Consider the following 14,346-nt stretch of genomic DNA (forward strand, 5'->3'; position numbering starts at 1 on the left):
TGGCTCGGCGCCAGAAATTCCAACGCCAGGAAAGGCTCCGTCGGTCCTGCAAACCTTCCAGGCCGTGAGACGTCGAGACTTCTCAACAGATGCTCCGGCTCCTACACCGAACGAGAATCACGACGATAAAAGAGGAGGGACGTTGTCCCGATGTTAATGGGAGAACAATGGCGTTTGTCTCCGGTGTTTGGAGCAAACCGGTCTCCTGGCGAATTGCCAGCAGCTGCAGCTGGGAGCCAGGCATTTAGCAGCCGTCAACGAACCCAGTCCAAACTGGCAGAAAAACTCCAAACGAAGCTTCCACACTAAAACAGCCGCTCACACACATGTCCAAGAGACAATTCGAACCAACTCCAAAGTTTCTCACGAACTTAATACAGCAGATTTTCCTCGATTTCTCCCAGCTCATTCAGAACAGCTCCACGCTGTGTCTGACCCTGGGAGTGTGTGTTGGGATGATGTGGAGGGAGATTCACTCTGTGTCCGACCCCAGGAGTGTGTGATGGGACGGTGTGGAGGGAGATTCACTCTGTGTCTGACACAGGAATTGTGCGATGGGACAGTCTGGAGGGAGATTTTCTCAATGTCTGACCTGCGATTGTGTTATTATACAGTGTGGAGGGAATTCTCTTGGTGTCTGACCCCGGTAGTGGGTGATTTCATGGTGTGGACAGAGATTCTCTCAATGTCTGACCCTGTGAGTGTGTAATGGGACGAGGTGTAGGTAGGTTCACTCTGTGTCTGACACCGGTAGTGTGCGATGGGATGGTGCGGAGAGAACTTCACTGTCTCAGAACCCGGGAGTGTGTGATGGGACGGTGGAGAGGGAGATTTACTGTGTTTCTGACCCCCAGGTGTATGTAATGGGACGATATAAAAGGAGCTTCACTCAGTGTCTGACCCTGGAGGGTTCTGATGGGATGATGTGGAGTAAACCACACTCTCTGTCTGACACAGAGATTGTGTGATGGTACGATGCGGCGGGAGCTTCACTCTGCGTCTGACCCAGAGACTGTGTGATGCGACATTGCAGAGGGATCTTCACTCTGTATCTGATCCGTGGAGAGTGTGATGGGGCCCTGTAGAGGGGCATACACTCTGTGTCTGACCCTCTGCTGTTTCCGACCGTTGAGGACGCAGGTCTGATAGTATACCGTATATGAGCTTCCAATCTCTTTTGTCGATTTTGTCTGCAAAGCCAGGAGAGTGCTCAGGGAGGTTGGGGTCAGGAGAGTGGGCGTATCTCGGGTGCGACGAAGCGGTGGTCAGCCTGGATGGGGATGGGGAGTGAAGAGATCATGGGGACTAGACAATCTCAGCCTGGAACTGAGGCGCAGCTGTAACACTTCATTGTGTGTGTGTGGTTCCCTGTGTGTGTGTGTGTGTCTGTGTGTGTGTGTGTGTGTGTGTGTGTGTGTGTGTGTGTGTGTGTGTGGTTCCCTCTGTCTGTGTCTGTGTGGTTCCCTGTGTGTGTGTGTGGTTCCCTGTGCTACAGTTCCAAGGTGAACACAGTAAGAGTCTCCTTTGTAATCAGTTTCAACTCGAGAACTCTTTTGGTATATCTCACACTGCAGAGACGTGTTTTCTCCCCGTGTCTGACCCCGGGAGTGTGTGATGGGACAGTGTTGAAGTAACTTCACTCTGTGTCTGTCACCGGGGTGTGTGATGGGACAGTGTAGAGGGAGCTTCACTCTGTGTCTGACCCCGGGAGTGTGTGATGGGACAGTGTTGAAGTAACTTCACTCTGTGTCTGTCCCCAGGAGTGTGTGATGGATGGTGTGGAAGCAGCTTCACTCTGAGTCTGACCCCGGGAGTGTGTGATGAGATTATGTTGAGGGATCTTCACCCTGTGTCTGACCCCGGGAGTGTGTGATGGGACAGTGTAGAGGGAGATTCACTTTGTGTCTGTCACCGGGGTGTGTGATGGGACAGTGTAGAGGGAGCTTCACTCTGTGTCTGACCCCGGGAGTGTGTGATGGGACGATGTGGTTGGAGCTTCACCCTGTGTCTGACCCCGGGAGTGTGTGATGGGACGATGTGGTTGGAGCTTCACCCTGTGCTGAATGCCGGTATTCCATCCCGCATCCCATTCGTACTTGGGACCTCAGTGAAATCACGTCTGACATTACAGTAGATGTTAACTGTCTGTGGGCACCTAGTCTCTGAGACGCTGCTGTACCAGTGTGAGGAGCTCTGAGCCATTATTGCAGTTCACCGAGTGTGGGGAGCAGCAGTAACACCAGGTCACTGTTTCTCCTCTAATGAGACTCAGGTCCGACACCAATGCAGGAAGTTACAGCGGTTTATTGATTTCATCATGACAAATGTAAATTAAGGAATGTGTGAACTGGACAGGACGCGGAATCATGTCACTGCGGCACCGCCTCTGAGATCACAGAGCGCTCGGCTGAAGCCAGGATCTGTTAGAACAGTTAGAAATTAAACGTGTATTGCAGGAAATCGGCCAACATGTCCTCATTCAGCGAGCAGGGATGTTCACACATTCAGATGTTCACAACTCCACTCTCAGTCCTGGTCTGGGTTCCTGCAGAGATCTCAGTTCCTTCTCCCCGGTCTCACTGAACCGATTCCATTGCAGCCTGAAACAGATGGGAGAATAAAGATGAAATAAACAGATTACACAACAGTGTCAGTAACAGGGGACTGGGGTTAATGTTTCAACAACACTCACAGACAAATATCACCAGAAAACCCGCGGATCCGCTGATATTTCATCACATTGAACATTGACACAAACTCTCACCAGATCCGCTCCAGACTCGGGAGGGTCAGTATGAGGCGGCGGAGAGCGGGGACAGATCGGTCTGTGAGCGAGTTTAATCCCAGGTCCAGCTCCGTCAGTGATGAGTTTGTAATGAGAGCGAAGGCGAGATCCTCGGCGCCAGAATCCCTGAGACCGACATTGTACAGCCTGGAGATGAGAGAGAGTGAGGGTGAAGGGCACAGAGAGACAGGAGACGGTACAAATCCCCAGTGTTTATCAGTAACACAATTACTGATCACATTAGTGTTCAGTGTCAGACACCCAGTGACTGTAAACACAATTTCCCACAGTCTGGTACTTACCACAGTTTCTGTATTTTACACTCCGGGTTCCTCAGAGCCGCAGAAACCAGTTTCACTCCTGAATCTCCCAGTTTATTTTCACTCAGATCCAGCTCCGTCAGTGATGGGTTTGTTCTGAGAGCAGAGACGAGATCCTCGACACCAGAATCTGTGAGACCGACACCCCTCAGCCTGGAGATGAGAGAGAGTGAGGGTGAAGGGCACAGAGAGGCAGGAGACGGTACAAATCCCCAGTGTTTATCAGTAACGCAAGTACTGATCACATTAGTGTTCAGTGTCAGACACCCAATGACTGTAAACTCAATCTCCCACAGTCTGGTACTAACCCCAGTTTCAGTATTTTACACTCCGGGTTCCTCAGAGCTACAGACACCAGTTTCACTCCTGAATCTCCCAGTTTATTACGATCCATGTTCAGATCCATCAGTGATCGGTTTGTTCCGAGAGCGGAGGCAAGATTCTCGGCACCAGAAACTGTGAGATCGACATTGTCCAACCTGGAGATGAGAGAGAGTGAGGGTGAAGGACACAAAGAGACAGGAGACGGTACAAATTCCCAGAGTTTATCAGTATCTCAATTACTGATCACATTAATGTTCAGTGTCAGACACCCAGTGACTGTAAACACATTCTCCCACAGTCTGGTACTTACCCCAGTCTCTGTATTTTACACTCCGGGTTCCTCAGAGCCGCAGAAACCAGTTTCACTCCTGAATCTCGCAATTCATTCCCCGCAAGTCTAAACACAAACAGACAGATTGCTGAACAAATTGATGAATTGATGAGGGTCTGAGGGAATTACTCTCAATTAGTTATTTCAGGAACCACTATACCCTTCAGTAAATCACTGATCGGTGTTCCCATCACTGTCAATGTCCCTCTCTGCCCAGCTCCAGGGTATTCACCGAATATCAGTAATTTAATCTGTTGGTGTGACCCTGTAAAATACACATATTCTGTCTCATTTCTGACAGTTAGAGAAGTGTTACAAAGGCCGGTGTTCTCTGAACTGACAAAGTCTCCAACAGCCCTTCACAAGGAATCACAGAAACCTCCTGTATTTGGGGAATTAGTGGCCAATCACCAGGGAATTTGACACAATTCTTCAGAACCTCATTTACTATAGTTTTAACCAAATCCCTTGACATTGAAACAACACAATGGAACAGTTTCACAGATCAGAGTGAGAGATAAGTCAAGTTACCTCAAATCCTGGCACTTGTGCAGCCCGGGTCCGAGCCGCTGGATTCGTTCACTCTGAATGTGGCAGTACTCCAGGTCCAGGCGTTTTATTGTATCACGAAGTCCGATGACATGAGACAGGACTGCGCAGTCAATCGGGGTCAGTGTCATTCCACGGAATGAAAGTGATTCCATTGATTCCAGTGCGGCCTGAGCCAGTCCAAGATTCTGAGACTCAAACAGGTAGTGCAATGTGTTCAGGAGGCTCCTTTTACCAGCTTCACTCTCTGTGATGGAACTCTGGTGTTTAACCTTCTCCTTCACCCAGTCAATCACCCGGCAGGTTATTTGAAGAGGGAATGGACCCAGAAACTCTTCCAGGCCCCGAGCTGTCATTGGGGAGGAGAGACCAGCAACAAAACGAAGAAATACCTCAAATCGTCCATCTGTCGTGTTGTGGGCCTCATTGAGGAATATCAGGAGATCCTCGGGATGTGGATTCAGGAATTGTGCGACTGCAGCTACAAACTCTTGGATGGTGAGGTGTGGGAATGTGTACACCACACACCGGGCAGAATCCTCTCTCTCCAAAAGCTCCATCAGGAACCCGGACAGGAACTGGGAAGGCTGCAGATTGTAGTTGATCAAATCTCCATCTGTAAACACAATCTTCTTCTCGGACACTCCTCTGAAGGCCATCTGACCAACCCTGAGTAACACATCACGGGGGTTCTCAATCTCACGGCCGTGGTTTTTCAGGATGTTGTAAATATAGTAGGAGTACAGTTGGGTGATGGTCTTGGGAACTCGCTGCGGGTCCCTGACTCTTTGTGTGAAGAAGGGGCCCAGTGCCAGAGCGAGGATCCAGCAGTAGGAGGGGTTGTAGCTCATGGTGTACAGGATCTCGTTCTCCTTCACATATTTGAAAACAGCTGCCGCCACCGTCTGATCTTCAAAATGCCTGATGAAATATTCCTTCCTTTCCTCACCACCCAATCCCAGGATTTCAACCCAGATACTGATCTCTGCCTTTTCCAATACATGTAATGCAGTGGGGCGGGTGGTCACCAGCACTGAACACCCTGGGAGCAGCTTGCCCTGGATTAAACTGTACACTATGTCAGACACTTCACACCACCACTCGGGATCTGGGCACTGGTGCTTTGGTTCGGTGTCTCTCCGACTGTCCGCAAAATCGATTCTGTGTTTGAATTCATCCAAACCATCGAATATAAACAGCAACCCCTCTGGGTTCTTCCAGACCTCTCTCAGGATATTTCCAAAGTAAGGATACTGATCCAGAATCAGTTCCTTCAGGTTTATTCTGCAGTTAATGGAGTTTAAATCCCGGAATTTGAAACTGAAGACAAACTGGAACTGTTGGTATATTTTCCCCGTGGCCCAGTCATAAACAATCTTTTGTACCATTGTTGTTTTCCCGATCCCCGGGACTCCAGCCACTGCTGCCGAACTCCCAGATTTGGATTTACTCCGGGAAAAGCTGCTCTGGAGTAACTGATCAGTCCGGATTTTTTCCAACTCTCCGCGGAGATGTTTCTGTCTACACTCCTCATGGTCTCTGCCTCTTGCCAGCAGCTCATGTTCCACCAGTGTCCGATCTCGAACAGTAGAAATAACCGTGAGCTCAGCGTATCGATCAACCAGCTGGAAAACCTTCACATTCTCCCTCATCAGGATCGTGTTCACTCTCAGTGTTTCAGTTTGTGCCCGCAGAGTCTCCTTGTGTTTCTGTTGAACATCTTCCATGGGAAGAGAGAACATATTCAAAATGTTAAATGGCTCATCTGAGAAAGAACTTTATAACTGCATTTCATCATTCAGTGTTTGAGATTACATGAATAAATTCAATGCTTCCATGGATATTAGGACAGAAAGTAAAGTTCTGTTCACAGACACCGGAATTGACAGCAACGTATGTCCCTGGAAATGTCCAATCCTCATTTTCTGGTTCTAGTTATTTGTGAAAGTGAACATTCCCCAGATTGTACTTTTTGAGGTAGCTTAAACAAGCATCACTCCCCACTAACATCTTAACTACATTCTACAGAGGAGTGGTTGAGAGTGTGCTGACCTTTTGCATCACAACCACCAGGTTGTGGAGTACCAACTCCAGCTGCAGTGCTGCCGACAGAAAAATCTTGCAGATGGTTGTTAGGGGAGCAGAGAAGGTTATTGGGGTCTCCCTACCTTCTGTCCAAGAATTCTTTCAGAGTCGATGCCTCCAGAAGACACGGTACATCATTAAAGACCCCTCACACCCTCTCCATGAACTGTTTGTTCTTCTGCCATCAGGTAAACGTTACAGGAGCATCAAAACTAAAACCACAAAGCTACTAAACAGCTTCCTCCCACAGGCAGTCAGACTGCTAAATAGCTGCTCGATCTGACTCTACTTTGGACACTTTTAACTGCACTGGACACTTGTAACTTGATTTTAACTGACATGTGGCTGTTCTGTTTTACTTTCTATTGTTGTGTTTACTATTTATTGTTGCGTTTGTTATGTTATGATTGCATTGCTCCTGGGGAAACGCTGTCTCATTCTGTCCTGCAGAGCTGATGTACAGTTAGAATGACAATAAAGTTTTCGAATCTTGAATATTCTATTGCAATCCTGACTGCACTCCCATTACAACAACATTTCACTATATTTAAAGCATTGTTTGCATCATTAACAGACGATGTTAATGTTGATCTGGTGTGGAACTATGGAGAGCAGGACACTGTGAATTTTGGCAAAGCTGCACACTGGGGAGTCACAGGTGTCCACTGCTCTTGCATCAAAACAGGAGCAGAATATGCGGGAAATACTCAAGTCGGGCAGCGTCTGGGGGAGAATCACAGTGAAGTTGTGGGTCGATAATCCATCGGAATGACAAGAATGAAATGGGTAGTTTTCAATCGCAGTGATGGAGGATTGGTGGAATGATGGAATCTGTGATAATGGAAGAAACCGCAAGCGTCTGTCTCAGTGATGTACATCGTGTCTGTGGGCGAGGTTGGTGAAGTCTTGGAAACTGCTACTCATCAGTCTTGCTGTGGGGGTGTGGGGCGCTGTCTAATGAGGCCTCCGTCTGCCAGAGTCGACCATGGATGTCCTGCCCCTGCAAGCTGGGACACTCCGATATGGAGAGGAAGCTTTTGCCGATGTAGCAAGCTCCCTCTCTCCATGCATTTGATGAACACAAGGGATCGGCAGAGACTGACACAGCTTGGCAGGATATGCCAGTCTGCGTTGAACACCATTTAACACTGACTTAGGGGCTCCAGGTCAAGAAATTTCCCACTGGGTTTACTCCCAAACTCTTCCCCATGAGGGGTGGAGTTTAAAGGCAGTGGAGTTTTGAGATCAGAGTTTCCCTACTCCTGGGTGAGCTGCCAATCACGGCTGATGAGCCCATCTGAACAAAGCGGCTGGCTGTAAGGCATAAGTAACCCACCTGTGCCCCTTCTCCTGTCAGAAGAAACGTGGCTGAACCGCACGTGAAGGCCAGGAGCTGGACAGAGGCTACTTGCCACTGGGAGCATTTAATAGGACGTGGCAGCTCATCCGCACTGCCAACCACCCGGGTATAACAATCTTAAGCAACCAAAGTGCACTGTATTATTGACAATCAATCGGTAAATTGGTTTATTATTGTCACATGCACCACTGTAAAATGGAAAACTTTTCTGCATGCGATCCGAATAGATCATTACATCACATCGGTGCAATGAGGTCGTACAAGGAAAAACGGAACAGGATAGTTCAGGGAAACAGTGTTTCAGTTGCCGAGAAAATGCAGTGCAGGCAGACAATAAGGTAGAAGGTCAAAGGATCATTGGGAGGTCAGCGTTGAGTTTTTTTGGGACTATGTCCTTAAACTGTAGAATTCAACACCTAAAACTACAGTACTGTGCAGACGTCTGAGGTATATATTAGGACTGACACATTTTGTCTTTTATTTTCTAGTTTGCACTTTATCCCGTTGTGATGCGATTTGAACGGCATCGTCTGGATGAAGGGTGCTTTATAAATAAGTAGTTGTTGTTGTTGTTGTTGTTGTTCTTCTTCTTCTTCTTCTTCTTCTTCTTCTTCTTCTTCTTCTTCTTCTTCTTCTTCTTCTTCTTCTTCTTATTATTATTATTATTATTATTATTATTATTATTATTATTATTATTATTATTATTATCTTAGCCTAAACTGGTAAAACCTGAGGTACAGGCATAGCCAAGCACACTCATGTCTCAAGTGATAGGAGAATTCAGACTATTTTCGTGGTGTATAGTATTGAGGGTTTTCGAAGATTTACACAAGTATTGCCATGTGGGCCTAATTTATTAATACTATTCTGTAAAGCCTTTAGGATGATCCAGTTAATGATATTACGATTGGGATAACGAATACCCTGTTCGTGTTCCATAGTCATTCATTTTGTCCTTTTAATTCAACATATTTCCTGCATTTTTTTACTAATTCATTTCTGTAAGTTATGTGTGTTTGGAATGGCTATATATATTTAAAAAGTTGCTTTTGCTTGTTTATTCTGTAAAATTACATCCGAACGCATATCATGGATTACGCTATCTGAAATAATGATCGGACGCAGTATGATATGAAGGACGCCGATAGGACTCTAAAAGTGGAGCAGGCTTGTACTTACTGTAAGTTGTGGTGTTTTTCATCAGTTGTAGTTTAAGCAATGTGTTTGTGAATGCTGTCCACCACTTGATTGTGGTTGTGCAAGTAATGAGATTCAGTTAAACTACTGCAGGATCTTGTAAAGTCGGATTGTTTCTGGTTTCTCTTGTAATTTTCAGCATATATCGTCTTGAACCTATTGGTCGTTTATTCTGTATTTTTGATAACTACATGTGTTAACAACCTTGTCCTGTATTGCGACAATGATCCCTTCTGTTTCTGGGAAGAGTTCTCCAACTCTGAGCCAGGGGCTCGACGCTTCCTTGTCGACATCTAGTCGGCTCAGATCGTGTGGATGTCTTCCGAGGGGAGTCAGACTCTTCCATTGGTTAGCGTTTTATTATAGTTTCTTCATTTTTTATGGGTTAAGCTTTCATTTTCGTTCAGTGATGTGTACCCCTTATTGGATTTGCATATGCTTGTACGGAGTGCTGAATCCTGCTTGCGTTATAAAAATATGTCAATAGAGCTAATTGTGGATTTCAGAAAAGGCGAGATGAGGGAACACAACACACCAGTCCTCATAAAGGTATCTGATGTGGAAAGAGTGAGCAATTCCAAATTCCTGGCTGTCAGTATCTCTCAATATCTAACCTGGACCCAAGATATCGATGCAGCTACAAAGAAGGCACAACCGTGACTATATTTCATCAGGAGTTTCCAACATCACTCGAATATTTCTACAGGTGTAACTTGGAGAGCATTGTAACTGGCTGCATCACCGTCTGGTTCATGGGGACTACTGTACAGGATCGGAGTAAGGTGCACACTCAACGATTCAGGAACAACTTCTCCTCTGACTTCTAGTTTCTGAATGGACATTGGACCCATCGATACTGTTTCACTAATCTCTTTTTAAATTTCTATTTCTGCACTACTTATTTAGTTTAATATTTCATATAATCACACAGACATGCATAGTTCTATATGTTCAACTTCCAGGCCCTGAAGCAGCTTTGCTGCTCAGCCAGATCCGCTGTCTGACAGGCCACGTACCTCGCATGGAGAACTCCAGGTTACCGAAAGCAGTACTCTACGGAGAACTCTCTCAGGGCAAGAGAGATCGTGGTGCCCCGCGCAAGAGGTACAAGGACCAAATTAAGCAGAGGCTCTCTCAGGCAAATATGGAGGTCAATGAGTGGCAGCCGCTGATCCACGGAAAAGCCAAGAATTTTGAGGAACCCAGAAGAGCGACTGCTGAAAAGAAGAGGGGATGCAAGAAGGATCCAACTACCCAAGCGCCTGCATCCCAGCTGTCCCTCTGTCCAAACTGCTCCCGGGTCTGCAGATCCAGAATTGGCCCCTACAGTCACCAACAATCGTGTCGTCATCCAGTGCCACCACCCTCCCCCCCCCACCTCCCCCCCCCCCCCCCCCACACACACAGACACACACACACACACTTGTGGGAAGAGAACAGGATTCAGGGTATGTTTCATGATCATTAATGCTTGGGGGAACCCCGGAATGCCCATTCCCTCAAATCCTTTTGTTCCCCGGATCTGGAGTACCTGGTGCTGCTGTGTAAACCTTTCCGGCTGCCAAGGGAGTTCCCGGCTGTTATTATCACAGCTGTGTAATAACAACATCCCCCAGTTGTGTGTTATTGTCACAGAGGGGGGATGATTCCCTTCAGAAATCGGTCAGGACTTCCCAAACCACAACATTTGTATCAAGAGTTCCGTGTGAACAGCACTTGCCGTGTCACCGACTGCTTACAATGCCGGTGATCAGCAGGAGCTCAAGAAATTCAGCTCTGATCTGTGCAAAGTCATCCAGGCAGCGAAACGACAATACAGAGATCGTATTCAGGCACAACTCTCCACCAACAACACACACAGCTTATGGCAAGGTCAGTACACCAATGCAGACTTCAGAGCTAAGTGCAGTGGTGCTGCCAACATCGCTGCTTGTCTCCCAAAGGATCTAAGTCTCTTTACGCTCGGTTCGATATCGCCAACACTGAGACCCCGAGGAGAGCCGACAAAGCGACCTGCACATTGGTCATCTCTGAGGCTGAAGTTCGCAGGTGTTTCCAACGAGTGGACAGTCACAAGGTTGAGGGACCGGACAGCATCCCAGGGCGGGTACTCAGGATGCGCGCGGCACAACTGGCAGGTGTATTTACGGATATTTTTAATCTCATCCTCTCCCACTGTAGAGTTCCCTCCTGCTTCAAATCATCCATCATTGTTCCTGTACCTAAAACGACTAAGGCAACATGCCTGAACGTTTGAGTCCTGTCGCACTCACCTCAGTAATAAGCAAATGCTTTGAGAGGCTGGTCCTGGACTACATCTGCAGCTTGTTACCACCCACACTGGACCCCCTACAATTCACCTACCGACACAACCGATCAACAGATGACACAACAGCCACTGCTCTGCACACTGTCTTTAAACATCTGGAGAAGAGGGATGCTTATGTGAGAATGATGTTATTAGACTACAGTTCAGTATTCAACACCATCATTCCCTCCAGGCTTGACAAGAAGCTCAGAGACTTCGGCCTTCACCCTGCCTTGTGCAGCTGGATCCTGGACTTCCTGTCAGATCGCCGGCAGGTGGTAAGAGTGGGTTCCCTCATCTCTGTCCCTCTGACCCTCAACACAGGAGCCCCTAGGGCTGTGTCCTAAGCACCCTCCTTTACTCTCTGTATGCGCATGACTGTGTCGCCACCCACAGCTCCAATCTGCTAATTAAATTTGCTGAGGATACTATATTTATTGGCCAAATCTCAAGTAATAACGAGGCAGCCTATACAAAAGAAGTCATCAGCCTGACACAGTGGTGTCAAGAAAACAACTTCTCCCTCAATGTCGCAAAAACAAAGGAGCTGGATGCAATTTCGCAAAGACAAGAGGAATGGAGATAGGCTAACCCCCACTGATATCAATGGATCTGGGGTTGGGACAGTGAACAGCTTTAAGTTCCTTGGCATTCACATCACTGAGGACCTCACGTGGTCCGTACACATCAATTGTTTGGTGAATAAAGGCTGTGCCAAACCATTTTTCTGCCTAGTCGCACTGACCAGCACCTGGCCCATATCCCTCCAAACCCCTCTCATCCATATACCTGTCCAGGTTTTTCTTAAATGTCAAAAGTGAGCCCGCATTCACCACTTCATCTGGAGCTCATTCCACACTCCCACCACTCTCTGCGTGAAGAATCCCCCCCCATGTTCCCTTTAAACGTTCCCCCTTCACCCTTAACCCATGACCTCTGTTTTTTATTCTCCCCTAGCCTCAGTGGAAAAAGCCTGCTTGTATTCCCTCTATCTATACCCATCATAATTTTATACACCTCTATCAAATCACTTCTCATTCTCCTACATGCCAGGGAATAAAGACCTAACCAATCCAAACCTTCTCTGTAACTCAGTTTCTCAAGTCCCGGCAACATCTTCGTAAACCTTCTCTGCACTCTTTCAGCCTTATTCATATCCTTCCTGTAATTAGGTGACCAAAACTGCATGCAATACTCCAAATTCGGTCTCGCCAATGTGTTATACAACCTCAACATTACATTTCAACTCTTATATTCAGTACTTTGATTTATAAAGGCCAATGTAACAAAAGCTCTCTTTACGACCCTATCTACTTGTGACGCCACTTTTAGGGAATTATGTATCTATACTCCCAGATCCCTCTGTTCCACTGCCCTCCTCTGTGTTCTGTCATTTACCTTGTATGTTCTAATTTGGTTTGACCATCCAAAGTGCAATACCTCACACTTGTCCGCATTAAACTCCATCTGCCATTTTTCAGCCCATTCCTCCAGCTGGTCCAGATCCCTCTGCAAGCCTTGAAAACTTTCCTCACTGTCCACTACACCTCCAATCTTTGTATCATCAGCAAATTTGCTGATCCAATTTGCCACATTCTCATCCAGATCATTCATATAGATGACAGATAACAATGGACACAGCACTGATCCCTGTGGCACACCACTATTCACAGGCCTCCACTCAGAATAGCAATCCTCCACTACCACTCTCTGGCTTCTTCCATTGAGCCAATGTCTAATCCAATTTACTACCTCTCCATGTATACCTAGCTACTGAATCTTCCTAACTAACCTCCCATGCGGAACCTTGCCAAAAAGCCTTACTGAAGTCCATGTAGACAACATACACTGCCTGCCCTTCATCCACTTTCCTGGAAACTTCCTCGAAAAGCTCTAATAGATCGGTTAAACATGACCTACCACGCATAAACCCATTCTGACTTTTTCTAATAAGTCCCTGTCTATAGAAATGCCTGGAGACCTTATCTCTTAGTATTCCTTCCAATAATTTACCTACTACCGATGTCAAAATTACCGGCCTATAATTTCATGGCTTAGTTTTGGAGCCTTTTTTAAACAACGGAACTACACGAGCTATCCTCGAATCCTCTGGCACCCGGTCCGTGGATATCGACATAATATTTATGCCTGGGCCACTGTAATTTCAACATTAGTCTCCTTCAAGGTCCGAGGGAATACCCTGTCAGGTCCTGGGGATTTATCTACTCTGATTTGCCTCAAGACAGCAAGTACCTCCTCCTCTTTAATCTGTATAAGTTCCATGACCTCCCTACTTGTTTGCCTTGTTTCCATAGACTCCATTCCAGTTTCCTTAGTAAATACAGATGCAAAATACCCATTTAAGATCTCCCCCATTTCTTTTGGTTCCATACATAGCCGACCACTCTGATCTTCAAGAGGACCAATTTTATCCTTTACTATCCTTTTGCTCTTAACATACCTGTAGACGTTCTTAAAATTATCGTTCACCCTGACTGCCAAAGCAACCTCATGTCTTCTTTTAGCCCTCCTGATTTCTTTCTTAAGTATTTTCTTACTCTTTGTATACTCCTCAAGCATCTTATTTCCTCCCTGTTGCCTATACATGTTATACATCTCTCTCTTCTTCTTTATCAGAGTTCCAATATCCCTCGATAACCAAGGCTTCTTATTCCTATTCATTTTGGGGTCAACCATGACAGGAACATACAAACTCTACACTCTCAAAATTTCTCCTTTGAAGGCCTCCCACTTACCAATCACATCCTTGCCAGAGAACAACGTGTCCCAATCTACGATTTTTAGATCCCTTCTCATTTCTTCAAATTTGGTCTTTTTCCAGCTTTAGAACGTCAACCCGAGGACCAGATCTATCTTTATTCATGATCAAGTTGAAACTAATGACGTTATTATCACTGAAACGAAAGTGTTCCCCTACACACTCTTCCGTCACCTGCCCTAACTCATTTCCTAATCGGAGATCTAATATTGCATCCCCCCTAGTTGGTACATCTATATATTGATTTAGAAAACTTTCCTGAACACATGCTGCAAACTCTAACCCATCTAGACCTTTAACAGGATGGG

The 14,346-nt window shown here is 46.4% G+C and overlaps 1 protein-coding gene across 1 annotated transcript in view; it reads right to left on the reverse strand.

The window, feature by feature from the left end:
• Positions 1 to 2,286: 2,286 nt before the first annotated feature.
• The window catches only part of LOC140722781 (NACHT, LRR and PYD domains-containing protein 3-like), a 41,554-nt gene continuing 29,494 nt past the window's right edge, over positions 2,287 to 14,346 (reverse strand). The window contains exons 7-12 of the mRNA XM_073037451.1: positions 4,292 to 6,029; positions 3,740 to 3,826; positions 3,414 to 3,584; positions 3,088 to 3,258; positions 2,765 to 2,932; positions 2,287 to 2,600 (exon numbers count right to left, since the gene is read on the reverse strand). Of these exons, the coding sequence (XP_072893552.1) occupies positions 2,513 to 2,600; positions 2,765 to 2,932; positions 3,088 to 3,258; positions 3,414 to 3,584; positions 3,740 to 3,826; positions 4,292 to 6,029 (2,423 nt within the window). The 3' untranslated portion in view covers positions 2,287 to 2,512. The remainder of the gene's footprint in view (positions 2,601 to 2,764; positions 2,933 to 3,087; positions 3,259 to 3,413; positions 3,585 to 3,739; positions 3,827 to 4,291; positions 6,030 to 14,346) is intronic.

This window comes from Hemitrygon akajei, unplaced genomic scaffold (assembly GCF_048418815.1).
Source record: "Hemitrygon akajei unplaced genomic scaffold, sHemAka1.3 Scf000089, whole genome shotgun sequence".
NCBI classification, from domain to species: Eukaryota; Metazoa; Chordata; class Chondrichthyes; order Myliobatiformes; family Dasyatidae; genus Hemitrygon; species Hemitrygon akajei.